General features: G+C 45.8%; 7 protein-coding genes across 12 annotated transcripts in view; 3 read left to right on the top strand and 4 right to left on the bottom strand.

Annotated features, from left to right (window-relative positions):
• The window catches only part of LOC117148068 (nuclear factor of activated T-cells 5), a 40,413-nt gene extending 35,647 nt beyond the window's left edge, over positions 1-4,766 (bottom strand). For both annotated transcript variants that reach the window (XM_033315262.1, XM_033315264.1), the window contains exon 1: positions 3,912-4,766. In XM_033315262.1, the coding sequence (XP_033171153.1) occupies positions 3,912-4,044 (133 nt within the window). In that variant the 5' untranslated portion in view covers positions 4,045-4,766. The remainder of the gene's footprint in view (positions 1-3,911) is intronic.
• Positions 4,767-5,148: 382 nt separating this feature from the next.
• Positions 5,149-10,256, top strand: LOC117146691 (RRP12-like protein). Of its 2 annotated transcripts, none has more exons than XM_033313078.1 (10): positions 5,149-5,388; positions 5,446-6,005; positions 6,079-6,989; positions 7,049-7,930; positions 7,996-8,130; positions 8,192-8,624; positions 8,693-8,955; positions 9,013-9,206; positions 9,268-9,787; positions 9,852-10,256. In XM_033313078.1, exons 1-10 carry the CDS (start codon positions 5,247-5,249, stop codon positions 9,952-9,954), a joined length of 4,143 nt encoding a protein of 1,380 aa, XP_033168969.1. In that variant the 5' UTR covers positions 5,149-5,246; the 3' UTR covers positions 9,955-10,256. The 2 variants fall into 2 exon arrangements, with proteins under 2 accessions (XP_033168969.1, XP_033168967.1); XM_033313076.1 differs by having other exon boundaries at positions 5,155-5,388; positions 8,693-8,944; positions 8,978-9,206.
• Positions 10,257-10,329: 73 nt separating this feature from the next.
• On the bottom strand, positions 10,330-12,530 carry LOC117146692 (transport and Golgi organization protein 2). 4 transcript variants are annotated; one of them, XM_033313080.1, is made up of 5 exons: positions 12,273-12,530; positions 11,919-12,214; positions 11,614-11,736; positions 11,163-11,463; positions 10,330-10,926 (listed from the first exon to the last, which is right to left on the bottom strand). In XM_033313080.1, exons 2-5 carry the CDS (start codon positions 12,058-12,060, stop codon positions 10,470-10,472), a joined length of 1,023 nt encoding a protein of 340 aa, XP_033168971.1. In that variant the 5' UTR covers positions 12,061-12,214; positions 12,273-12,530; the 3' UTR covers positions 10,330-10,469. The 4 variants fall into 4 exon arrangements, with proteins under 4 accessions (XP_033168971.1, XP_033168972.1, XP_033168970.1 ...); XM_033313081.1 differs by having other exon boundaries at positions 11,919-12,124; XM_033313079.1 differs by having other exon boundaries at positions 11,919-12,530.
• A 563-nt stretch (positions 12,531-13,093) lies between these two features.
• LOC117146404 (homeotic protein female sterile) lies at positions 13,094-16,248 on the top strand. Its single transcript, XM_033312588.1, has 2 exons — positions 13,094-13,815; positions 14,072-16,248. The coding sequence occupies exons 1-2, from the start codon at positions 13,511-13,513 to the stop codon at positions 15,051-15,053; spliced, it is 1,287 nt and encodes a 428-aa protein (XP_033168479.1). The 5' UTR covers positions 13,094-13,510; the 3' UTR covers positions 15,054-16,248.
• A 12-nt stretch (positions 16,249-16,260) lies between these two features.
• On the bottom strand, positions 16,261-17,364 carry LOC117146405 (selenoprotein BthD). The gene is made up of 3 exons (XM_033312589.1): positions 17,269-17,364; positions 16,767-17,207; positions 16,261-16,704 (listed from the first exon to the last, which is right to left on the bottom strand). The coding sequence occupies exons 1-3, from the start codon at positions 17,296-17,298 to the stop codon at positions 16,447-16,449; spliced, it is 729 nt and encodes a 242-aa protein (XP_033168480.1). The 5' UTR covers positions 17,299-17,364; the 3' UTR covers positions 16,261-16,446.
• Positions 17,365-17,415: 51 nt separating this feature from the next.
• Positions 17,416-19,879, top strand: LOC117146403 (golgin subfamily A member 4). The gene is made up of 4 exons (XM_033312587.1): positions 17,416-17,590; positions 17,661-17,720; positions 17,784-18,168; positions 18,237-19,879. The coding sequence occupies exons 1-4, from the start codon at positions 17,505-17,507 to the stop codon at positions 19,731-19,733; spliced, it is 2,028 nt and encodes a 675-aa protein (XP_033168478.1). The 5' UTR covers positions 17,416-17,504; the 3' UTR covers positions 19,734-19,879.
• Positions 19,880-19,947: 68 nt separating this feature from the next.
• Positions 19,948-23,354, bottom strand: LOC117146402 (late secretory pathway protein AVL9 homolog). Its single transcript, XM_033312586.1, has 4 exons — positions 22,011-23,354; positions 21,378-21,779; positions 21,134-21,314; positions 19,948-21,065 (listed from the first exon to the last, which is right to left on the bottom strand). Exons 1-4 carry the CDS (start codon positions 23,038-23,040, stop codon positions 20,579-20,581), a joined length of 2,100 nt encoding a protein of 699 aa, XP_033168477.1. The 5' UTR covers positions 23,041-23,354; the 3' UTR covers positions 19,948-20,578.
• Positions 23,355-25,683: the final 2,329 nt, after the last annotated feature.

The following is a 25,683-nucleotide window of genomic DNA, read 5'->3' as shown; positions in this document are numbered from 1 at the left end:
TCAAAAGTCCTGTAGCTGACGCATTCTTCGGCAATTTCAATCAATATCCGGGGACACAATACGGTCCCACTAATTTCGATTTGCTTTGGATCAAAAATTATGCCCCCATAAACGCTCTGATTGCATTTTATTGTCTCCTGTTTGTCGCCGTGCTTTAATGAAAGCACACACAAAAGCAAACAGAAAGCCCCAAAAAACCTGGCAAAAAAAATCATTTAATGGGGGCATATATAAATTTCGGAGCGGACTTATCGGCCGACAGGCATTACAATATCTTTATTTCGATTTTTCACTTGGCTGGCAAAGGTTGGTTATGTTTTTGTTGTTGTTGTCAGGTAATCATAAAAGCCAAACCGAAGAAATTCAGGTGGAGCCATAAAAGAGGTTGGTGAGATTTGGCAATCAATAATGATAGTAATTTAACTTAATAGTTTTGGCGCCCTCTGTCTATCAAATTCTATATCGTGTTTTTGAAAAAAAAAAGAAACTTATTTGGATACTTATTGAAAATTTTAACTTAAAAATTGATGAAAATTTTTTGAATTTCGGAGACCGCAGTTTTTTTTGTTCAAAATGTTGTTAACAAATTCCTAATAAATACGCATGAAAGGAATGTTGTTTTTACTTCCTGCTCTGCTTAGTCAACAAACCATTTCTTTAATAACATCAATCAACAAAACGTGATGCTCTCGCCAAAAAAAAAAATTTAATCATTTTGTTTTGAACGAAAAGTTTATTTGAATGATGCATCGACATCGGGCAAATGATGAACTTGCTCCACCTGCTCCCACCCATTCCTATAGATATGTATCTGCCAATCATATCGTATGTATATAAATATATGTATTTATGTACATATATGCGTGTTAGCGTCGCAATAAGAAAATAATTGAGGTGGGTTCGCAAAAAATGATCAAATGATTCATATTCATGGACTTGGATTTACCCTTTTGGTTAGAATATTCAATGTTAATACAATGAATGTGATTAAGAATAATGTTGAATAATAGTTAATCAAGAAATATCTATATTTAAAGAAAATACAGCATTTAATTAATTTTAAAATTATGATATACCAACGAAAGACTATGTAGAGATATTTAACAAATATTTTCTGGATCCTAAATTGCCAATTGAAATGTGAGTAGGCATGTAAATAAAGTTAGCTACAAGTTGCAAACAACTGAGTAAATAGAAAAACCCTTGAACTTTTCAGCTATCGGACATTCAAAACGAAAAATACGAGAAACAAGAAAGCAACTTGAAAAGTGATTGTCATTGAAAATTTTTGGGTGAAAGCCACCAAGAATTAGAGAGAGAAAAAATTGAGAAGAACTGGTAACGTAAAATGGATAAAAAACATAAAAATTGGTGGAAAAAAGTGCGGAAAGAGGAGAGCTCGTGATAGGTATTTGGTATTTTTTTTTTGGGGGATTTAAGTTCAGGTAAACAACGAAGTTGAGGGCAAAGCGGAATGCGAGCAAACTATAATAGTGTCGCATCAGCAACAACAACACAACAACAAACGAAACGATTTTCATACATAATTAAATTGATTAACTAAGTTGAAATTATTCAAGTCGTTGTGGCCGCTTGGTTGTCGCCGCCGTAGCTTTGCATACTAAAATGAAAAAATAAACAAATTCGAAAAACAACCTGTAGCCAGACGACGGACTAGCAAAACAAAACAAAACAACAACGATGGGCAAAGCAATAGCAATAATGGCAATAGCAACGAGAGTGGCCGCCCAGCGACGACGATCATTAACTAATCTAGAGAGCAGAAAATTGTATTAAATTAACCAATAAACAATTGCTGACTAAGCCAAGTCACGAGACTTGCGATGCAATTAACAGACAGACAGACAAATAGACAAATCGACAAATGTCGCAGGAGGCACAAAGTCCACTTAATTTACAGTCAGCATCCTAGGGCTTCCCAGCTGGACGAAAATAAACGAAATGCATCATGGACAGCTGGGATACAGTGGTCGTTCGCTAAGCGGAATCACTGCTCCATCGATGTATTCAATTTACAGATTTACAGATTTAAAATCTGGTTTTTAAAACTTTATTTAAGTTAGTCAATAGATGGAATTGTTTATAAAACCATTTAGATTGAAAGTTGAAAGTTCTTGAATGATTTCTGTTTGGTATATGCAAATTACTGACCACTGTACTTGCTGCTCAACAAGTGCAACACACACACTTTGTTAATTCCTTGTCCTGCCACTTTCAATTGTCTCCATTTCCATTTCGCTTTCGAGTGGGTTTTCCCATCTAAAACAGACACACCCTCGCGAAAGGAAACTATATACATTAACTGAGTTTTCCAGCAGGTTGCCAAGGAGCCGCGACCTTGTTGGAAAAACATCCCATACAATTCAATTCAATTCAATTTGATTATATGAGCATTAAGCGGAGCAAACAAATGGCTCAAGAGAGCGGAATGAAATGAGACAGTTGAGCGGGGTGGGGCAGGGGGCGTGCTGGTAAGCCGGAAAAATGGGTTGGGAAATTGAATAGCGAGCAAACAGTTGAAGGGAAAACTTGAAAAGGATTCGCAAGGTGTTTCCTAGGAGTTGGAGCTGAAGAAAAACACTTTCTACTTGTCTTTCTCGCAGAGAAACGATTATGAAAAGAATGTAAAAAAAAATATGAAGCACATGTACAATTACAGTGATAACTCGTACGGTGAAACTTGAAGCCAACATAAACAGAAAGAGAGGAAATTTGAAGTTAGCCAGTGATGTGTTAAACTGGAAATACAAACAAACATACATACAGTTCCTTGCGCCAGAACTTACTGGGAATTATAGAGCTGCAATCAACAAGAAACAACTGTTAACCAGACTGCTGGTATCAGTTGCCCCCTACAGGTGCCACTTATCGAGGAGGCCCTGTACTACTCGCCCATGCCAGCATTGTACACACATAATACACGCTTGTGTGCGTGCGTGTAAGCATAAATGCACGTGTGTGTTGGTACACGTGCGTGGCTTTCAATGTCGCAAAGTTTGTGGGGGCCAAATAGTGTTTTCCTTATTGTTTTTGTTTTTGTTTGTGTTTTTCTTTTAACGTGGCTGATATCGATAGTGGGCGATGGAATGTGGGCGGCAGAGGGGGCGGAAATCAATCAAGAATTATTTGTGGGGGAGCAATATTTTTACCCAAAATATGTGTACACCTTCGGGCGGTCTATTTTTGTTTGCCATCTATTTGCGTCAAGTGCCCACAAACAGTATGAAAGATACAAATAACAAATGAACTCTCGCAAAGATCTATTGAATGACACCATCTACCATAAGCTAACTGGATAACAAGTAGTGCTATTTATTAGCCATACTACTAAACTGTCTATGAAATGTGCTATTTTCGTTGTTATTAACATTTTCCAGTTCAAATAAGAACTAAGCCCTTATCTTATGTACACATATGTATGTATATACAAAGGTTCAACACCACCCATTTTTTGCAAGTAAACAAAAACAGGTTCTAATAGAGCCGAAAGAAATGCGTAGCAAAATTCCGATGTCCAATAGAAACAGTTAATAATAAGAACATTATGACCAAGTGTTTGATTATATACACAAGTTGACTATTGAATTGAACGAGAAATTCGTAAAAAAAATGGAAAAGATCATTTACCATAAGTTCTAAGTATTGTTTGAATATTAATTAGTTGAATATAACTTTAAGTGGCTTAAATTAATATGTGGTATTCTGAGACTCAATCGACGCTCGAGCCATAATTTCAATTACTGAAATTCGGATGTCAAAGTGGGCAAGGTGTATTATTTATACCTTAACTTAACAGATCAAAACAAAAGAGAGCAAAGAGAAGTGGAAAGCATAGAGTTAGGGGGGCACAGGGGGAGGGGGTAAGGGGCGATAGAGAGTGGGGTACAAACCTGTTCCGCGGGCCGCGTAACTTGTTGTTGTTGCCTGCATGGACGCCGAACTGGAGCCCGGCGCGGGGGCGGGGGTCAGTAGCGGTACGGCCGAGGGTCCAGCGCCACTGGTTTTTGTGAATTTCAAAAGCATAGTTTTGGTCCGTCGTCGTACTTGCTGTTGTTGTTCTTGTTGTTTTGTTTTGTTTTGTGTTGATGATGCTGATGTCGTACTCCTTGATATTGTTATTGTTATTGTTGCTATCGATGTTTGCTGTTGTTGTTGTTGCTCGCCGGGAGAGCGTTAGCTGGCTAACGGGACAAAGTAAGAGTCCAAGTGGCCAAAAAGGCTGCGACTTTTGCCTGCGTCAACGCTTCTTCTTCTTGCTCTTATTTGCCGTCGTCTTCTTCTTCTTCGTGCCCTGTCTATTTGTTGCTATTTTTAGCAACAACAATTTCTCCTCCTTTTTCAGCTCTTTTTCGCTGTCCTCTTACTCGCTAGCTCTCTCTCTCTCTCTCCTTCTGCCACTGCCTCTCTTTCACTGGATTCCTGCTCCTGACGTTTTTTGTTTTATCAATTATATTACAGTTACAGTTCTTGCCTCTCGCTCACTCACACACTCGCGCTATCTCTTTCTCTCTCTCTTACACGAGTGGGTGCCTGCACATGTGTGTGTGTGTGTGTGCCTTGCTCAATTGTTATTGTTGCGTGGCCAAGTGTTTTGCATTGTTTTTCTGGTCCCACTATCACTTGCATTCAATGGCTTAACAATGTCACTGTTGCACGTTAACAAAAAAAACACTATTTTGCGCACTATTTGCGGACGCTGTTTCTATTTGCTTCTTCTATTTTTCAACTTGTTGCACAGAGCTGCCAGACCGGCCGCTTATTTTATCGATATTCATAAGGGGAAAATCGATAACAGGTTGGTGTCTTGGCTAATTTGATATCAATTGGTGCATAGCTTGGGTGGAAATTCACCACTACCCGGACTTAGTTGAAATATTTTGCTTTCGCTTATGACAAACTTGAAATAATCACGCAGCACTAATATTTTTAAGTCTTTTAATCAAAAAATATATTTTATATTTGGGAAACAGATATTTATTCTAGATAGAAACTATGCACACAAATAGTTTTTGTAAGCAAAGCAGAACTAGCCAGGACTGCAATTCAAGGTGGGGAACTTGATTAGAATAGAAATTCACAATAGTACGTTTTCGATTTTTGGTCTGCCATTCGATTGCTGTTTCGATTGCCAGTTCTATCGGTCGAGCGGGGACACTGGTTCGCACGTGTTGCGATTTGCGTTCTTTGAGTATTTCTCTTTCTTTAAAGCATTTCTCGCGTGGATCATGGGCAAATTCCGATCGAAGCTAAAGCGCAATGGCAAGGGAAAGATATGGAGCAAGGGCCAGTCGGCCACCTCCAATCCCACCCAGATGAAGCACCGCATGAAGGCCAAATCGCGTTTCTTTCAGCCCAATTTAAGTTTGGGTGAGTCCTTCCTTACTTGTCATCTCATGTTACCACCTATAACCAAATTAATTACAGCTGTCGCCAAGCCCACCGGCCTCACCATGGAGGCGGTCCACAAGCATGAGCAGAGTCAGGCCTTTAATGCGGAAAGCACAACAGTCAGCGATGTGGCCGGCAGTTTGAAAAATTTCAAACTGAATGACGATGATGACGGAATGTCCGGTTCCGGCACCGCTCTCACCGGCACCGCACCCACTGGCACCTTCAAGACCTTTCAGACCTTCGCCTCCAACTACAGCGGCTGCAGCAACACAAGCTTCCGGAAACTGGTCACCAGCTTCCGGGCCTCGTCCGCTCTTCACAAGGAGATGCTGGCCATTCTAAGCGCCCTCACCGAAATCATCCGCGAGAACGGCGGTGACGAGTCGTCCACAGAGTATTTCCTGCTGCTCATGGAGCAGATCGAGGCCGCCACCGAGGAGCGAGATATTGTGGCCGGCGTAACACTGCTTGCCATGGGCATTAAGTCGGTGCCGGCTCCGGTTCTCAGGAAGCGATTCGCCCAGACCGCTGATACCATGCAGAAACTGCTCCAGCGCTTCATGGAGGCCACTAACCATTCGGTCATCCGACATGTAAGTGCAGAATGTGTTTACCAGAAAGCTGACCAATACGTACTTAACGTCGTTGTTGTTTTTTCATTTACAGATAATCGGCTGCCTTTCTGTCGTCCTGCGCGCCCAGGATTACGCGACATGGACATACAGCTCCACGATTCAATACTTTGACGCCATTCTGGCGTTCAGCATTCACTCACAGCCGAAGATCCGCAAGGGAGCCCAGCATGCAATTGCCTTAATTATTCACGGCAGCAGTTTCATGCTGCCGGCTATCAAGTCTGATGACGATGAAAAGGATGATGAGGTTGAGCAGCCAAAGGTTAAGCACCATCCGGCTAGCAGTCGCGTGGCCAAGTTCTGTTTGGCTCAGTTCAAGCCGGAGGTACTGGCCAATGCACAGACGACAGTGCTGCACACTTTGGAGCTTCTCAAGGACACGCTATACGGTTTCAAGACGGAGGACATACGCACTGTTTGCGAGCATCTGCTCTCCATTATGACGGCGGCCAACGTGCTGGTTAGGACGAACTGTTTCCAGACAATCTACGCCCTTTTCTACAAGAAAAGCCCCAATTTAAATGCCTCACTCTGCGCCAAACTGCTGGCAGCGATACACGAGTACCGTCCAGACAAGAGCGACATCCGGCAGACGATCGCCTGGGTGACGGTCTTAAAGGAGGGCCACCTCCATTTGGCGACCATGCAGCTGGATCTTTGCATGCAGACCTTGCCACGTCTGATTGATGTTTGCACCACGGATCTTTGGCTCTCGGACCAAACGGAGCTGGTTGCCGGTGTCTCAAATTGTATCAAGGAGCTGCTGCAAGACTGTGTTTCACGCGCTTGTGCTACGGCGGAGGATGCACAGCGCAACAAGCAATATGTGGCCAGGATAATCGCTTCACTGCACAAGATGCTAAATGCTCCATTCGGAGAGATCTCCAGATTCGTGATTCTCATCTTCTCGTTCGTCTTTGAGGCCTGTGGACCGCGATTCGGGTGAGTCTGCAATGTGTGCCATGATATTTAAATGCTTAATACTATTATATTGCTTTCAGTTCGGAACTCACACCCCCGCTGCTGACAATCAGCAAGCGCTACGACACCCAGAGCCCACATCGTCTGCAGATCGAGCACACTTTGATCAGTGCCATCAAGGCTTTGGGACCCGAACTGGTACTTACAGCTATACCGCTTGCCGATGGCAAGGGCGTCATGCAGCTGGAGCGATCCTGGCTGCTGCCCCTCCTCCGTGAGGGAGCCAACGGTGCCAGTCTGCAGTTCTTCAAGGAGAAGATTGTCCCACTGGCCCTGGACTGCCAACAGAAGTGGAGGGAGTTCGCCGAGGCGAAGAACAATTCTTCGTCTCACATTTACGAGCTATTGTGCTGTCAGTTGTGGGGCTTGTTCCCTGGCTTCTGTCGTCAGCCGAGGGATCCTGAGTACTTGCGGCACCTGGCTCGCACTTTGGGTTCGGCTTTGGAAAAGAACCCGGAATTTAGGCCTCCCATTTACGATGGTCTGATGGAGCTGCTCGGTGAAAACCAAAGTGCCGAATGCCATCAGGCAATTGGCCTGTATGCCAAGAACTTTTTGCCTCGCCTCTTCTATATCTATACACAGAAACCGAATGGAACCTACGAGGCCGATCAGCGCAAGCGTGTCCTGGAAGTCATTCGTTTGTATATTGCCCGGGCGCCGGCTGATGTTCAACTGGAGCTCTTTGAGAACGCCCAAGCCCAATTGGCTGCCAGTGCCTTGGCCAGTTTTGAATACGACGCTTTCTTTGACATTAATGCTGCCATAGTGCGCGTGCAAAAATGCAAGGGAATCAAAGCATATTTCGATAAGTACATGGCTCCCATTCTGAGGAACGATAAATCGAAATTGGTCGCCAGAGATGAGCAGAAGCTGAAGAAGCAGCAAAGGAAGACCTACGAGTATGTACAATTGTTGTTAATGATAGTCACACTGCAGTGTACTCATGAGCCCTTCTTATTTATAGACTACTTCGCGAACTGATGACCTCGGAGCTGCCATCGTGCCAGAAGTTTACCCGCAAGAACAGCATTGCCCTGCAGCAAATCCTTCTCGATTCATTTAGCACCCGCTGCACCGTTTGCCAGGCATCGCGTTTGCAGTAAGTTAAAGTGCCAAACGATCGCTAAACTGTAGCTAAACTATTATTATTCAATCATCAGCTGCCTGAAGTCCCTGATAGACAGCCACAGCAATCTGTCGTACAACGACCAACTTGTGATGAAGGCCATTCCGGAGGCAGTGCTCAACTATAGGGAATTCTCCAATAAAAAGGAATCGGTGGCCGAGCAGCTAATCAAATCCATTACACAACTTTATCAGGATGCCGGCAAGATTAACGACTTTGTTGATATCCTGACGGCAGGATTTAATGGCGATGAAATGCTGGTGACGAACACAATTTTGGCCTTTAGGGCTGTGCTCAAGCAGCAGGGTGAACACTTGACAGTGGCCACTCTGGAATTTGTCCTGCAGCAAGTCTCTGTTTTCCTCGTTCAGAAGTCACGCAAGCAAGCGGAGGCAGCCGTTGTCTTTCTGATTACATTCATCAAAGTGATGCCCATACCACTGGTGGCCAATCACCTGGAGGCAATTGTGAGCACTTCCGCCGACATTTAAATTAGGCACTTGACCTGACTAATCAGTTCTTTGCCCTCCTTTAGATGCGCTCCTTGTCGGCCATGACCAAGGATACGAAGCGATACTGCCGCCTCCAGATCGGTTATTTGCTTAAGAAGCTCTGCATTCGCTTTAGCCCCGGCGAGCTGGCCAGCTTCGTTCCCGGCGATGACAATGTGATCCATCGCCGACTCAAGGTGATCCGCAAGCAAACGCGCAGGGACTTGCGCCAGAAACAGAGCATGGAAGCGCAGGAGGATAGCTCCGATGATGAGCTGGTCAGCGGTCTGAGGGAAAAGAGCTACACGTAAGCGTTTTTCATACACAGTAATTACGCAAATAACTACAAAAATCTCGTCCACAGCATTGATGATATGCTAGCTGACTCCGATTCGGATCTGTCCGAGGACATGGACACTAACGATGAGGGCGCAGCAGCAGCCGCAGCTAGAATCGATCGTAGAAAGAAATCTAAGCAACAGAAGAGCACCTTCATTCGCGAGGATCCCGATGAGATAGTCGATTTGGCTGATCTCAAGTCCATTGGCAGTGTGCTAAGTAAGTTGAAATCGTCTGAAAATCGCACAAATCATCACTTCTTTTGCTTGCCCCACTCCAGCCAGTGGCTCCGCTCAAACGGCCACCACTGCCAAGAGCCTAAAGACGAAAGCTCAGCTGCCGAACGGTGGCTTCAAGACTGCCGACGATGGACGCCTGATCATCAGCGAAAAGGCACTTCGTGGCCAGGGAGGAAACGATGAGTCCGATTCCGACTCGGAAACCGATGCACCCATGGCCAAGCCACCCAAGGTTAAGCGTGGCATGGAAGACGATTCGAGCGACGAAGATGAACAGCAGCGGAAGCTAGTAACCAAGCGGGTACGCAAGGGTGACGATGCGATGAGCATGAAATCGGGCAAAACCACTGCCAGTAGTCGCTACACTGCCGGTGGCAAGGGCATCCATCGACAGCTGGCAGCTGGAAACTCGGATGCCATGTCCGTGAAGTCTGGCAAATCCACCAGCCGCCCAGCGGGCACTGAGTACAGCAGCAAGAAGGCCAAGGGCGATATGAAGAAGAAAGGACAACTGGATCCATATGCGTACATCCCACTCACTAGGAATACCCTGAACAAGAGGTGCGTTTAATATTATTAATATACCCATCCCTATCTAATGCTCCTCCATCTCTTTCGCCCCCAGAAAACGTTCAATGAACTCGCGAAAATTCAAGAGCGTTTTGCGAGGAGCTGGCGCTGAAAATGGAGGAGGCGGCGGTGGCCGTGTGTCCAAGAAATACAAGTAGGGCAGACGATTAAGCCAACTGACTAACAGGCTCGTAAAGCTATAGAGATATAGAGATGTATAATAACACCGGGATAGTGCGGTCTGTTGATAAGGAAGCTAAGACGTTGATGATTATTTCCCCCTGTTACTTTGCTTAAATATATAAATATAACTTAATATATATGAACATGTGGAGACGTTGTAAATGCCGCAGATAAAGAAAAACAGAAACAGAATAGTTATGTATTTAAAGTAAACTTATTTTTTTTTTTTTGTTTTTTGATCTGCAAAGACTTTGAATAAAGAATTTTGAAAGCAAAATGGTTTGATGTGTGGCGGAAAGAAGAGCAGTAACGTTAGATTAAGTCCACACAAGCTTTATGTTCATTAGATATATAGTAAATATATTATTTATTATCGCAAATGCCAGAGTCAAAATACAGATTAGTAGAATATCAGCCAATTAAGTTATTCCACAAAAGGAAAGTGTTCGAACGAGATTGAGGTCAAGAAGTTGCGTCATCCTGTCCGTGGTCAAACGCTGTTTTGAAAATCCTTTTCAATGTGCGTCTTGTTCCATTCGCCGTGCGGATCCAACCCAGTCATTGTTTCCTCAATGAAGTGCATCTTATTCTCGCTGTCCACCAGGACAACGGTGTGTGTGCGGCTGCCGTAGGCATGCTCTTCGATATGAACATTTAGGGCACTCAATCCCTCGCCCCAGTTGGGCGCACGTCTCTTTAGCTCGTCGTCCGGCCAGAATTTGTGCTTGTTGCGGAGCAACTGCATCAGCTGGGCGGACAGAGTCTCCACGCTGGCTCCCCCGTGCGCCTTAACGATCGCCTCGAACTCCTGTTTGCCATGACGCACCTTCTCGAACGGAGAGTGCGGCAGACTGTTGCCGAATCCGCAGCACTCGCCGTTCTGGAAATCCTCCAGCGTGGGCGGCACATTGCTCAGCAGCTTCACGCGAGCGGGCTGGGATGCAGATCTATTGGGAACGAATGTTTGTTGTTCATTTATATCTGTCCTTATCTCGATTTTATCAAGTTTATAAAGTATAATTTATGGCCACCGGATCGCTAATGTTATTGCATTTTAATCAGCAATTATACGTATTATTCCGAGATAAAGACAGCATAAAGCAATATATGTACATATATATACTAAAAGGCATATAATAATATATTATAATTCAGGTTAATCTGAATGGGCTGCAGGACTCACCCAATTTCGATGGACACAAAGTTGAAGGCAGAGTACTTGGTGCAGTCCTTGAGCAGCCTTTCGTTGTAGTTCAGGATGCTGTGCTCCTCGTCCGCCCGGGTGACATAGTCCGCCACAATCATGCCGCGCCCTAGTAAGAAATGTTCGTTATTCGATTGCCCCCTACTCGGATTCGTATTCGGGTTCTGATTTGGATTCGGATTCGGATGACGGTAGCTGTTGGAGGTGGTGGGCTTGGGGCAAAGGTTAATGCCGGTGCTGTTGCTGTTGTGATTATGCGGTTGCAAAATGTTCTTGTGCGCTTCAAACAGAAAACAGAAACGAAGAAAGTTTGTTTTTGCTTTGCTTTTTCTTTGGTCGCGGTTGTGAAAGTTTTAGTTAGGTGTATGGATGAGTGTGTGTGCGTGTGCTCGCGTCAATTTGGATTAGTATGTAGCTCAAGGGGGTTTACCAACTGCATCGCGCGGCTTGGGCTCGCCGGTCAGGTTGAGCAGGGCGCCCACCTTGAAGAAGCCAGCGGAGTGGCCGATCGCCAGCCAGGTGCCGCCCTCGCGTCCCGGCTCCAGATCGATCCCTAAAATGGGGGGATACATAAATATTTGCTCAAGTTGATCCACACTTATGGGTAACGTGGCTGGAAATCCAATTAGGCTGCAGATCTTGTGAGGGGTTCGTTCAATTCGACTGCCATCAAGCTGTCAAGGATTATACTCCATCTAAGCATAGGCAACCAAGGACATAAGCCCCACCACATACCTCCGTAAACATGATCGGCATTCGCCCACTTGGCCGCCGACATAGTGGCGCGGGCAAAGAACTCGTCCCGATTGGAGGCCAGGATGAGCTTGTAGCCGCCAGGCAGCGGATTCGAGTCCGCACAAAAGAATATCACGCACATCGTCGGAATCCTATGCGTATTTGGCTATCGTTGCGATGTGTAGTGCCTTGGGGTCGCTGGACAACTGCGGATGGGGCGTGAAAAGTGGGCTTTAATCTCGGTGGGGCGTCGGCATCAGAATGGCAGGTTGTTCGGCTCAGTCTTCTCTTTGTTACTTTGTGGAAGTGGAACTATGGCGCTGGTTTTATCACCAAATAACCGTAAGTACGTACAGCTGATATACAGTCTTATCCGTTGTTTGCGAGCCCAGCTAATCTAAGTGGTAAATGTAAATGGTTTGGATTGGCGGGTGTTCCCTGCGAGCCGTGCCTCCATGTGATATCTACATATCTACGGGGCAAAAAGCCATTCCCATTCCCATTAAAGCAAACAAAGCAGTATTTTCTGAAATTTCAATGACCGGGTTCCCTTGTTTTGATTTCCCTTTTAATTTTGTTGTATGTTTTGGTTTAGCGTTGCCAGCTGACAGGAGAATCGATAAGAAATCGTTACCCACCGCTGCCCTTTACGATGTTCTTATAACTTTTTTATTAATTGCCAATTATTTATTTGTGCAATCTATGACTTATGCGTACTTTCAAATTTGAAGAATTTAGTTCTTGATCGTACGCTGAACAAGTCAATATGATTGTGTAATACTGGTCTATATTTCCCAAGCTATATACCTTGTATATAAGCTTATTAACTTTAGTCGCCTGTGCAGAGTCGATCAAGATAATAAAATACTATGTTGAAATGGCGTAACAGGTAGGCGTTATCGCCACTCGCCCATCTCTATTGTATGACCGTTGGCCGGGCAATCGATGGCTTACAACTTATCGATGTTTGAAAAATAACCAAAAGCCCTGTATAAAAGGTTTGTAATTAAAACTAGAAAATACTATTGCATAGCTATGTAATGCAATGCATAAATTAACTACCAGACCTATTCAAGCCCATAAATCGGTAAGAAAGCTGCTCGCTAAAATTGAAGCGAAAGAGTGGATTTTTTAGGACAAAAATACCGGTCGGTCGAGAACATTTGGGGGGAAAATAATGTCGCCATCTGGTAACACTGGCATTCAGCAGAGCAGTGAAAACGACGTTAATATTTCTGATCAATTAAACAATTGGAAAATCCGGCCGCAGATCGCGATCTAAACGTACCGCCCTCGCCACGCCCACTGCCGCCCACGCCCCCTGGCGCGGGGTCACATCGATAGAGAGCTTTGCGTGTGTGTGTGTGTGTGTGCGTGCGTGTATGTGTCGGTCGAGAGGAGAGGAGGAAGACGAAGAAGAGTAAAAAAAACAGGCAGCGAAAAGCGATAAGAAACGGAACACAACACACTGGAAAAAATTGCGATAAGAAACGGGGCGGAGCGGAGCGGAAATTGCCAAGACTTTGGGATGGATTAGCGGCACAGCCGGACTCTAAGGTTAGCCAACAGTAGGATTAGGACCAGGAACAGCCATGTCCTCCGCCGTTAACATCCAGATCGTCTCCATGCCGAATCTGGCCAAGATCGAGAGCTTCCTGAAGGATGTCAGCTACCGGGAGACGATCGAGTACAGTGCCAACTTCAACACGCGCTTGTGCAGCGAACGGCGCCACCGGCTGCCATTCCTCGATCCGCAGACAGGAGTCGCCCAGAACCACTCGCAGCTCTTCCTGGACAAGCGACAGCGGATGCCCGGCTTCCGGCAGGGCCAGATCTACACGTATCCGGCTGCCCGCTGGCGGAAGAGCCGTCGTCAGTACTTGAGCAAGATGTACAGGTGAGGTATCGTCACCAATCGGTGGGGGATTCGAGTGACTGGCACATGCACAAGGAAAAGCTAGGTATAGCTCTGGTGAAGCACACTAGAGTTTGCAAATCCTGGAGTATGTTACCTATGGTAATATTATTTAAAACGAGTTAGGTTAGAAGAATATCAATTGTGTATATGCCATTCAATCTCGTCAAATCCTGTGTTTTTTCTTAAGTGAGCTCCATGTATATCCCTGCTAATAACGAACTTTCCACTCTTACAGCCGCTTTCCCGAGCGTCCCTTCCAGGCGCTACGCAAGGAGCACGAAGCTCTGGTGGCCAGCGGCGTCAATCTGGGACTGAGCAGCCTGACCAGCGGTGTGGGCCCCATGCCCGGCAGCAATAGCCTGGCCAGCAGCTCCTCCCTAACGCTCAATATGCTTACGGGCGGCGGAGCCGCGCCGGCCGTACTTGGTTCCCTGCACAGCGACACTGCCCACGATTTTAATGGAGCCTTCAGCCTGGAGGAGTCCAGCTCACTGGGTGCCGCCGGCGGTGATACATCCGACAGCAAGGACAGTCAACAGCAACAACATCAGCAGCACCAGCACCAGCAGCAGGCCGTCAAGGAGGAGCATTTGCCCAAGGAGTGGTTCTACGATGACATGGACATGAACGATGTGGATTCACTGGAGGAGCCCAAGTCGCCGGCGGATGATGAGTACGATTATGATCCGCGTTATGGTAACAAAAAGAGGCGTAAGCGGCGCCCAGGCAAGCGAGGTGGAGATTCCGGCGGCGGTGGTGGTGGAGGAGGCGCCGCCGGTGGCGGCAATTCCGGCGGTAGCTCCAGCTCGCGGAGACGCAGTGCAGCGGCCAGGTCGCGTATCACAACGACGGATGCGGCGCTGGACGCCTCGCTGGAGGCCATCGAATCTGGCGAGAGTGTGCCAGGCAGCAATGGAGGACCCATCTCCAGCGGAGGCATCCTAAGCGGCAGCCTGGGAGCAGGCTTGGCGGGAGTTTCGGGATCCGGCGGCGGCGGAGGAGCATCGGGAGCTTCGGCCAACAGCCGCAGATCGCGGGGAGCGGGAACACGTGGCAGGCGACGAGCCAAGGGGCCAAACAGCGCCGTTGGAGCGTCATGCGATCCGACAAGTCCCGGCATGGTCATCGAGCCACCATCCTTCGAGAGTGCCGCTGCTGCGGTGGGCGTGGTCGAGGACGCGAACGCCCATCTGCGCAACTATCGGAAGTATCTGTAACCGCTCTATCAGCAACTAACTGGACGTGTAATCAATCAAAGCCTTGTTTTTCGCAGTGTTTTCTCGCCTATTGAATCGACCTACTTTTCGCACATAATTTAAATATAGTTTTTAAGCCTTAGTTGATCACTGTTTGTTGTGCTCCCCTCCGACAAAAGGATAAAGCCAAGCATGAAATGAAAGAAAGGAAACAAATACATTGTGGACCAGGGACAGAAACAGGATTAGAACCAGGATAACCGAATCAGAACCGCGCACCAGGCCGTAACCAATACAATTCCAATGTTTCGCCTCTCTTAACTTTACGTTCCCATAGCCAATTGATTGTTGTTTTTTGAACTAGCAATGGGACTGGCGAACTCCTACTATAGGATAACTTGAACGGAATCTTAGGGATGTAGCAAATATTCTTCGGACAATTTTGTAATGTAGCAAACCTTTAGGCCATCAATTATAAACATTGCATAAGTTAGACAATGAATTTAAAGAGGATCCTTTTCCGTCATCGTTAGGCAATTCGTAATCAATTATTTTATGTGAAACAGCACAATTTGTATTATGTTACCGAATTGTATAGTTTTGCAATACTTACTTTCTATATTTCCCATCTGGTTTCCGAAGTTTTGCTAGAGCAGTTCGCCAGCCCATTGCATTATATTATACATTATATATATGGGTGTACAGACATTATATATATATATATACATACTTGCATGCATTGTATTTGCGACTCTACTTAAGGCAAGTCCACCTTTTGGACTGGCTCTCCACCTAATCGCAATCTCTCGGTTTCTGTTGCTGCATGTTCTTAATACTATTTCACCTAGACACCCCACCCCTCCCCACCCCACATATTATATTCAATTTTTTTTATTTAACCAAAATTTTAGTTAAAAAAGAGACAATTCAAATTGTAATCTATTTAGGCAAGTGGTAGGGTATCTCTAGCATTAGAAGAAGCTAAAAGGAAAAACAATTTCGTAAAACCAAAATTTTTTCTCTAGGATCATAATTATTAAGCTGAGCTAAAAACGAAAACAAATTTTAACTAACTAAGAAGGGACAAAATTGAAACAAGATCAAAAAAGAAAAACATGTACATTTTGGAAGAATCAAAGTCCACAAAATTTTAACGAATGAGAGGCAAAAAATCAGACAAAAATGAACCACAAGAGAATGAAAAAAAAAAAAAAAACAAAAATGGAAATAGGTTTCTAAGATGTTTTAATATATTTTGTAATAACAATGCCCGAGTATTTTTCATGTATGTAGTTTTGGTCCAAAATTGAGCGATCAACAAAGGCAAAGGGGTTCTCAACGATCGGTTCCTCGAGAGGATTTGCCAATCATCGATCATAGGGCACTATTGCTGAACGCTTTGTTTTGGGCACAACTACCTCCTCCGCTTGGCACTGGCAGTAGCCTCGTCTGTGGAGGATCTGGTGGTCCGCTTCCGTTTCTGGCTGCTTACAGGCTTCTCTTCGGTGACTTCTTCTTGGGATTCGGATGCCTTTGCCGGCTTCTTTTGGGCTTTCGGTTGTCTCTTCGTTTTGGCCAGCTCTTTGGATTGTTTCGCTTCCTTTGAGTCGACTTTAGTTTGTTCTTCCTCGAATTTCTGTTCCTTTTTGGATTTACACGAAGTTGAAGCTGCCTTTGTTTTTGATAAAAACCATATTGAGTTAATTTTTTTTGGACTCATTGGGGCTTTCCTACCTCAGTTTCCTGTGCTTCCTCTGTGGCCTCCGAATTCTTTGGCGATGTTTTTGCCTCGGACTGCGGTAAATCAATTTTCGATGACTTCAGTTCCTTGGACTCCTGCTGGTCATTTAGAATCCCAACAATCCGATCGTATACCTCCTCCACAGTGGGAAACTTGAGAGCACGTGGTGGACCCCGCTTTAGACCCGACCAGAGTGCCACCTGCTCCTGCTTCCCCATTCCGCCAGCGCTCAAACTCAACTCGAAGGCTCCTCGCCGCGGTGCTCCAAGTGCATTCAGCTGGAGCTGAAGCTGTTGGAGACCACGCTCCCGGAGAGCGGAGTGCAGATCCTCCGCTCGACGACGAAAGACTCGTCAGGATCGGCAGTGCTCTACGTAGAGCACCGGCGCATTGGGATCCAGCTCTTCGCCTGCATCCCGCTCAGCAACTGGCGCCTGTAGAATCGTTGGGCATTTCCCATTTAGCTATTGAAATAATATAGTATTTCAATCGTACCTCTGTTTTTTTGTTCCGTTTTGGTGGCATGATCCTAAAGTGATCAGAATTTTTAAGTAAATGGCGCACTTTTTATTTGGCAGTGCTGCCAGATGGTTGAGTAACTCTGCGGTGACAGTCGCTACTGCATCCCTGGAAACTATCGATTTGCCGATAACAGGCGTTAAACGACGCGCGATTCCCAATCAAACTGAGTAAACATTTAATTTAATCAACGTAGTTTCAATAACGCCAAGATGTCGCACCTGATGCCCCGGCGGACCAGCGAGTTCCGTGGCGATGTACTGGAGGAGCGAGGCACTGCCGATAAGCGGCAAACCAGGTGAGTGACCCGGCATCCAAATCCAACTGAGCAAATCTCTTTAATGATGCATATGCGTATCCTCTTCCAGGGCAACAAAGCGCAGTGCAGCCACGCACACGCCCTCCTCCAGCCAGGCGGCACCCAGAAGGTAGGCACAACCATTTGATAATCGAATGCACAACCACTAATGTCTGAATCCAATCCCGCACAGGCCGTCCGCATCGCGTCTGCCGCAGCCGCTGAACTTGGAGCGCGATCGGGCCAGTCAAATGGGCTTGACGCCCAAGCGAGGCCACCGGTTTGTGCCCTCCACTGCGGAGCGCGCCATTGCGCCGCACTCCGACAAGAAATGGGTGGCGGAGCGGGCGCAGCAGATCCTGGAATACTTACATGGCATCCAGCACAGCGAGGCTCCCACAGGGCTTATTGCGGATCTCTTCAGTCGGCCCGGTGGGTTGCGGCACATGACCATCAAGCAATTTGTCTCCATTCTCAACTTCCTGTTCCATCACATCTGGCGGAATCGGGTGACAGTGGGTCAGAACCATGTCGAGGATATTACCAGCGCAATGCAAAAGCTGCAGTATCCTTACCAGGTAAGCAACTGGGATGATCTTAGGTTTACAGTGTTCTTTTGATTCTTAAATCCACTTGTGACTTGCAGGTGAACAAATCATGGCTTGTATCGCCAACAACACAGCATTCATTCGGCCATGTGATCGTCCTGCTGGACTTTCTCATGGACTTTGTACCGCCTCTGCCCTCGTCGGATGTGGTGGAGGAGGAGTTTCCGTTTATGGAAACGATGGAGCAGCCCAGTTCGTATTTGAATAGCATGCACTGCGAGTCGACGACCATCATGTCCACCACCCAGGCGCACGCCATTCAGCTAGATGAAGAGCTCAATGGTCTGCTCTTCGAAGAGGCTAGCAAATGCATTGCCTTGTGGGATCAGGAGCTCACCAAGGAGGAGGCCAAGCTGCAGGCGGAGACCAGGGATCAGGTGATCAGCAAGAAGTGTGATTTGCCCGATCGCAAAGCCTTAGACCAGCTAATCGGCGATCTCAAAACGAAACTGCAGCAACTGGAGAATAAGTTGCATGATCCCAGCGACGACAATAAACTGAACAAACTGGAACGTCTTACCAAAGAGCACGACCAGCTTGCCCAACAGCTAGCTGCCAGTCAAGAGGAGCTGAGCAAGAAACTGAAGCTATTCGAACAGCTGTCTGCCCGGGCAGAAGAAAAGCAGTCTAATCTCCGCCAGCAAATGAAGTACGAAAAGCGTTTGGAGCAGGCGGTTAACAGCCAGAAGTTCTCTGCCCAGCAGCTAAAGGAGCTTCAAATGAAGTGCGACGATATGGAAAACTACTCCAAGGCTTATGAACGCCAGGTGAAGGAGGTGTCCGAGCTGGAGCTGCATCAGCAGGTGATGCTGTCCCGCGCCAAGCAAAAGCAACTGGATTCCGTTGAGGTCTTCAACTCGCACGTCCGCCACCTGAGCATGGATCCAGTGATTTGTGGCCTGCTAAAGAGCGGCATTGGCCAGCAATCGGACCTTACTCTGCCGCTAAATCCCAATCAAAAGGACATCTCGGAGCGGGTGCAGTGCCTGGAGTTGCTGGGCAAACTTCTGCAGCAGCACCGCCAGCAGAATATCGATCGGCGTCAGATGTTGGACAAGCAGGTGGCCAAAGTAAAGTCTGATTCCATCGAGTTGGACACGGAAATCGCCACCTTGGACACTCAGTTGCGGGCGCAGAAGCAGCGTCTGACCAAAATGGAGGCCAGCTATCGGACCAAGCGCGACATGCACGCGCAGCACAGGCAGCAGCTGCTCGAGGATCAGTACGACCAGACGGCCCGTCTGGGTGAGTTGGAGAAACAGGAGAAGCAGGCGCTGGAGAAGCTGGAAGCCAACAAGCAACGGAACGAGGATCTACTCACCGCCGCCGAGCAGTTTCAGGAGCAGGATCTCAAGGCCCGCAAAGATCGCCTGGAAAAATGCGAGCAGAAGCTGGCCACAGCGGAGAACACGCTGCTCGCTGTGGAATCAAAGGTCAACGCGACTCAGGCCAAGCTGAGCGAGGTGGAGCAAAAGGTGTACTCCGCCAAGCTGCCATCCTTTCAGCCCGTGCTAGAGGCCATCAAGAATCATTGATTTGATCCGGATGTTTTGTTGTAGTCCAGTGGATCTCTAAGGGATTTATTAAAGAGTACTCTTTGTTTTCAAATTGAAAAGGCAATGAAGCTGTTTGCAATGTTCAATTTTGTATGTTTTATGAAATGCATTTATTTTTGATTACATTTGAATTAGGTAAATTGAGTTGAACACGGCGGTTCCTGGACAAAAGAGGGGATGATACTCCATAATATCAGATTTCTTAAGTTCTTTATTGCCACACGTATTACGGATTTCATTACGGATCTCCGCTGCCTTTTTTTTGGGATTACAAATTGCACTTGGAACGGTTTAGCTTTACATGGTTATACATATGTATACACTGAGTGGTGGGTGAATACGGCAAGGGTAACTTAAGCGTAGGCATCTATAAATATTAAATTATATTATCATTTGGCCAATTTTGTTTAGGTTAGCGCGTGCGATTGACTTGTGCCACAAAAAGTTGCAAGGAAAAGTAACAAAACGGTTGCATTTATAGCAATTCAAATAATTCATTTCGATATTATTTCATTTGTGCGCGCTTTTCGCATTTGTAAATATATAGTTTGTCATTTTTGGGCTTAAAATAAACGAAAATGAGGTATTATTTCAAGTAGTAGTGATGTATCTCATTATATTGTCGCTCGATCATAAATCCCAGGTTTCTTAGTACCACAAGTCAACCAACTACAGAATATGTATGGGTATACAAAAAAATAGGGGGGAAGTTCGAGTAGTAGTTATAAATTCAACATTGAGACTGAGACAATATGTTGCGTAATAAATAATTATCATTTAGCTTAGTTCAATTCTATACAATGCCCCCGATAGTGCTAACGTCCTCAGACAATGAAGACATCGCCACTGCTGCGCTCCACGGCCGAGGTGGCCACATCGCCGCCACATCCTGGCCGACCGGCTTGGCTGGCAGACGCAATCTTGGGCTCCTCCGACTGCGCGGTTTTGTCCAACAGCTCCGCCTCGCGTCCAATCTCGACGATGCCTTGCGGCTTGTCGCAGCTGTGTGCCTCTTCCTGGCCAGCCAGGTGGATGCTGACTCCCGCCACGTCAAGGTCCTCGACGTCCTTATGATTCTGGAATGTAACTGAGATCTCTTGGGCTGCAGCTCCTTCGCTCACATCCCCTTCCTGACCATTCGCGCTGCTGGTCGCGAGCCCTGCATTTGCTGCATTGGGCGGTGCCGTCGTGATGGATGACCACCAGCTGGAGAAGGCGCCCTTGGCCTGGGATATGGCACCGCCCACCGCACGACTCGTCGTGTTCACCGCCTGGTTGATTTTTCGCCCACTCTCGCTATTTTGCATGGTTCTGCAAATTGCAATTGTATAGAAACTTAGATTCCCATCGGTATGGAGATCTGGATTTTAACCGCTTACTGTGCTAGTTTCAGTTTCATGTCCGCCACGGACAAGGTACCGGCGAAGGGATGACCAGCGGGCAGGGCCTCAAAGAACTCGGGTTCGGGCCTAACGTCGTACCATTCCTGAAAGCATTGGGTGCGCTTGAAGGCGCTCATGAAGTGCGCATTGAAATGATCGTTGTCCTTGGGCGTGGCATCTGTAAACAAGAAATACATTGGCATTTGATGGTTCAACTAAAAGCCAACCAGATTGCACCCACCTGGAGCCACAGCAGTTCGCAAGAGTGCGAGAATGTAGCCCTGAAACTGCTCCCGTATCCAGTACTCGCTGCCCTCGGCATCCTCCTTTGGCGATTGGACGTGCTTCATGATGTAGTCCATGTAGCGCAGATCCTCGGTGCTCAGCACCAGCTGGCGCCTGAGCTCCGGATCGTGGGCATCCAGATTGGCCGCCTCGATGTCCACCAGAACGTCAGCCAGCTGACGTTTCTGCTGGAAAAGTACGTTTGAGGTGCCGATGACATACGAGAGCACCATGGGATCGCTGAGCAGGTCCATGTACGGTAGCGACAGATACGGCAGGCAGAGGTTGCCGCTGGCGAAGATGCTGACCGGTGCCCGATACTCATCCGGATTCACAGCGCACAAGGCGGCGAGGTTGGCTATGGACGAAAGATTTACACACGGATCAGTTAACAATATTTTTCGTAGTACATTCCCTGAAACTGCGTCATACGTAATGTTTGATGTCTGTAAGCTCCTATCAAGTATGATTCACTTATATGGCATGATAAATACGTATGTACATATATGTTTAACGCAATAACAAAGGTTACAATTGACTAAAATGCTAGTTACGCCAAAATCGGTGGCAGACTTAATGGGCTACTCACACGCCAGTGTGTCCACGCTGGCCTCTCTGGTCAGCGAGCTGTTCCTGCCGTTCGAGGAGTCCTGCGACTGTGAGTTGGGCGTGGAACGCGTCGACGTGTCATCTCCACTGGCCTGCTCCTCGCCCGCCGACGCTGCGGATGAGACGAGGGCCAGCTCCTCGGCCTCGCCCTCCACCGCTGTGGCGCACTCGGGCGTCAGTTTCTGCTCATCGGTGGCAGATGCTACGGAAGCCACTGCCTCCAGTTCCGCCTCGGCTTCCGCCTGCGCCTCCCGCTGCAGGGAGTCGGTGAAATCCGGCATGGGCGACAGTGGACGCGACGTGCGCACACAGGCCACCTCCTGGAAGCCCTTCTCCAGCAGCCGCGGCACCAGCGATGCCATGCCCAGGATCAGCACACACATTTGGCGCACTGGCGAACCGAAACACACCACTCGTCGCTGCAGCAGCATTAGTTTGAAGAGCATTAGCGTCTTGTGGCGCCAATGTAGTACGATTTCGCGCAGGGACAGGCCCACGTGAAAGTGGCGCAACGGGCGGCGCGATTCGTCGTCCTGGAGGCAGGCATTTAGCTGCTGATAGGCCTTGACCAGCAGTTCCGTGCCGGAGAAGTCGCCCTGATCGAAAAAGGCATCGGCAATGAGGGCTAGCTTCACCTCGATGTACCCGTAGATGGGCAGGCGGGCCAATATGCAAACGGACTTCTGAACGGTGCTGCGCGTGAGGTCCGCCGTCCGAATCTTTAGCTTCTCCACGCGTATCTGGCGATAGCAGGACACGCCGTAGATACTCGCAGCCGGCTCATACAAACTGGGCAGGTTGAAGAACACCGTGTCCTCTGCAAAGTTATGCGAGCCGTCGGGCAGGGCCAGAGTGGGCAGGTACTTCCAGCCGGAGGGGCATTCGTGACGTCCCGTGGAGCCCGAGATTAGCGGCGGGTGCGAGAACTCCACCTGACAGCCCAGCTTGTGGTGGAAGCCCACCACGAGGATGTGCAGGATCGGTGGTTTGTTCTCCGGCTCGTTGGCCATCGTTGGTCGTTATCCTTGGACCAAGGAGCAAGCGGTGTCCACCAAAAATGCGTTTTTTGCCAGCAAAATGAATATCCAATAGGATTGGCCACTACCACATCGGCCCTCTCGCTCGCACTCGTGTAGCCACGCCACGCAATTGTTGTTCTATTCGGACCACGGCGCACTTATTTGGTTTTGCAATTATCTGTCAGTCGTGTTTAACTTTCTTTCTTTACGATTTCCAAACGATTTTGTTTTTATTCTATTTTCTTGTTTGTGATAGCGTATCGATATCAGGAGGCGTTATTTTGTACTCCAATTAGATGTGCATTTGCCGGTTATCGATATGTTTCCCTTCGACCAATGGCATTATCGACTACACCATTGCGAAAATTGGCGGTTACTTTTGAATTCAAAATAACCATTAAGGAACTAGTAGAAATTGATTTTGACCACTCTATGAAACAAAATAAAACTTCACAGTGCAACTTATTTTTTTTATCCTTTAATCTTTATTAAGAAACAATACAAGAAGTATATTTATTTCAAATACAAGAGAAAATACTCATTCAGAAAAAAAGGATAATTAAATGTTTTGATTTTAATGAGCGAAGTTACGAGTTTCACAAGATCGGACTTAATGCATGATAAAAAAATACATTTACTTTCATACAAAAATAACGTTTTCTTTAAGCACACATCGAACTTACCAACATGATTTTTTTCGAAACTATCAATACGAGTATATTGAAATAGTTGTAACATTTTGGTTTCCGTCGCGATTTTGTTGGCTTGACTACTGATACACGTTTCCAAGTGTCAACAAGCCGAAAATTAAGTCAAAAACAAATTCTGAAAATAAACGTGTAATACTATACATATAGTAGGCGGAGCATTAGGTACTATATAGCCAGACTGTGTATGATGGCTCTTTTCTTAAACGTTTTTATATTTTCTGCTGTTTTCATCTCGGGGTTTCTTCTATGTGTCTTTTTTTTCTTATGGATTTTTCCGTTGTTTTCTTTTTCCCAATTTTTTTTTTTTGCTTTTTTTAATTGGTCCGTTTTCATTTCATTTAATTTAGTTAGAGCGTATTTTTAAATCGAACATCCAACATATAGATTCTAAAATTGGCACACATCGCTTGTTTGTTCTTTACAAAATATGTTTGCTTGACCTGATCTTATTCATTGAAAACTTTATGAATTATATATTTTAACTTTATGCTGGGAAGTGCATTGATTTTAATTCTTACATTTTAGTTAATAATAGGAAGCTCTTACTATTCTGGTGACTGAAATCTAACATTAAAAGGAACATATTATAGACTTTCAAATATTTTCTTGCATCATACAACATTAAAAAAATGCAAGTGATGCGATATTGTTGCCTTATTATTTAAGTTTGCACTGATTGCAATCAATTCAAATTATTCGAGACTTTGGATACGCTGTTCATTCATATAATCCCAGGGCCATCTTTCTTGTCTGAAATCAAATATTTTTCCAGATCTTGGATAATGTTTATGTTATTCCTGATCTATGCAGATATTACCCACAGTTGCCCGTAAACATCGCCCCAGAAAGCTAACCTATAGATAGACATATAGAAGATATTTAAACAAATACATATACATACTTTAATATATATATATTTTTTTTTATATCGGGCATCTTCGTGCATACGATCGGCACTAAAAACCGAAGGCTACAGACGAATAGCGCCCACACAAAACGGCCAAAAATAGAACAACAAAAATTCGAAACTGTGCTATTTGTTATTCCCTGATTTTCGAATATTCTGACTTGCCTTTCTAACTTTCTGATATTCGGACATTCAGAAGATGATGCGAATTGAAATTTACTTGAATACGGCATACGGCATACCCGACTTCCCACCCACTTTCACGCCCACATATAAGATCTGCACATGTCCGTACTTTTGGTCTAGGAATCACTGAGCTATTTAGCCCGATGTTTGCAATACGTTCATAGTTGTTTATTGAACGGAGGATGTTATGTGAATCCAGCCAGATGGCAGGCAAAAATTAGAAGCAGCCAAAAAGCGCTTACAGATGTCGTTTATATCTGGACACAACACGCCCGGACCATTTCATGCACTAAATCCCAGATAACTCGACCTGCCCACCTGTGTCCCATTGCGATTCTGTAGTTTTGTGGTTTTTGGCAAGCCATGCATAATACCTAGACCGTACTGAACTACCCATACACATACATATGTATCTCTCTATCTGCGTATCTGGTGTGTGCATTTTGCATTTCGCTGAGGTGCAGATACAAAAATGTTCTAAATTTAAGACACTTGGTAACCAAAAACGAAATCAAAACAAATGCCGAAACTTTGCGACTATATAGTAATTTTACTGTTGGGGAATATTGTAATATATATAATTTTAAAATAATAATATTCATAGCTTGTTTTTAAATTACACATTTCATTTGAGCCACTGTTTATGCAAGGAATTAAGGGAATCCTCTTGGGCTTAAATTATTTTTTCTATAATCATAAATAAATATATATAATCATGTATAAATATAACAATTATTTTATCCTGATTTTGGGGAACTTGGGTATCTATCAGATAGGCCAATTGTTTTTTTGTTGCAGTATTTATAATTTAAGAAGATAAAAGTGTAAATA

Source organism: Drosophila mauritiana, chromosome X, assembly GCF_004382145.1.
Source record: "Drosophila mauritiana strain mau12 chromosome X, ASM438214v1, whole genome shotgun sequence".
In the NCBI taxonomy this organism is placed as follows: domain Eukaryota; kingdom Metazoa; phylum Arthropoda; class Insecta; order Diptera; family Drosophilidae; genus Drosophila; species Drosophila mauritiana.
This window is presented reverse-complemented; position numbering and strand designations above follow the sequence as displayed.

Coding starts and splice junctions, on each gene's coding strand:
- LOC117146404 (XM_033312588.1), top strand. CDS start 13,511: ATGTCCTCCGCCGTTAACATCCAGATCGTCTCCATGCCGAATCTGGCC. Junction 13,816..14,071: donor TACTTGAGCAAGATGTACAG/GTGAGGTATCGT, acceptor CCACTCTTACAG/CCGCTTTCCCGAGCGTCCCT.
- LOC117146692 (XM_033313079.1), bottom strand. CDS start 12,060: ATGTGCGTGATATTCTTTTGTGCGGACTCGAATCCGCTGCCTGGCGGC. Junction 11,464..11,613: donor CAAGCCGCGCGATGCAGTTG/GTAAACCCCCTT, acceptor TTCTGTTTGAAG/CGCACAAGAACATTTTGCAA. Junction 10,927..11,162: donor TTTGTGTCCATCGAAATTGG/GTGAGTCCTGCA, acceptor CGTTCCCAATAG/ATCTGCATCCCAGCCCGCTC.
- LOC117146402 (XM_033312586.1), bottom strand. CDS start 23,040: ATGGCCAACGAGCCGGAGAACAAACCACCGATCCTGCACATCCTCGTG. Junction 21,780..22,010: donor CAGCGTGGACACACTGGCGT/GTGAGTAGCCCA, acceptor TTTCGTCCATAG/CCAACCTCGCCGCCTTGTGC. Junction 21,066..21,133: donor ATGAAACTGAAACTAGCACA/GTAAGCGGTTAA, acceptor TGCAATTTGCAG/AACCATGCAAAATAGCGAGA.
- LOC117146403 (XM_033312587.1), top strand. CDS start 17,505: ATGTCGCACCTGATGCCCCGGCGGACCAGCGAGTTCCGTGGCGATGTA. Junction 17,591..17,660: donor GCCGATAAGCGGCAAACCAG/GTGAGTGACCCG, acceptor ATCCTCTTCCAG/GGCAACAAAGCGCAGTGCAG. Junction 18,169..18,236: donor AGCTGCAGTATCCTTACCAG/GTAAGCAACTGG, acceptor TGTGACTTGCAG/GTGAACAAATCATGGCTTGT.
- LOC117146691 (XM_033313076.1), top strand. CDS start 5,247: ATGGGCAAATTCCGATCGAAGCTAAAGCGCAATGGCAAGGGAAAGATA. Junction 6,006..6,078: donor ACCATTCGGTCATCCGACAT/GTAAGTGCAGAA, acceptor TTTCATTTACAG/ATAATCGGCTGCCTTTCTGT. Junction 9,207..9,267: donor GTCCATTGGCAGTGTGCTAA/GTAAGTTGAAAT, acceptor GCCCCACTCCAG/CCAGTGGCTCCGCTCAAACG.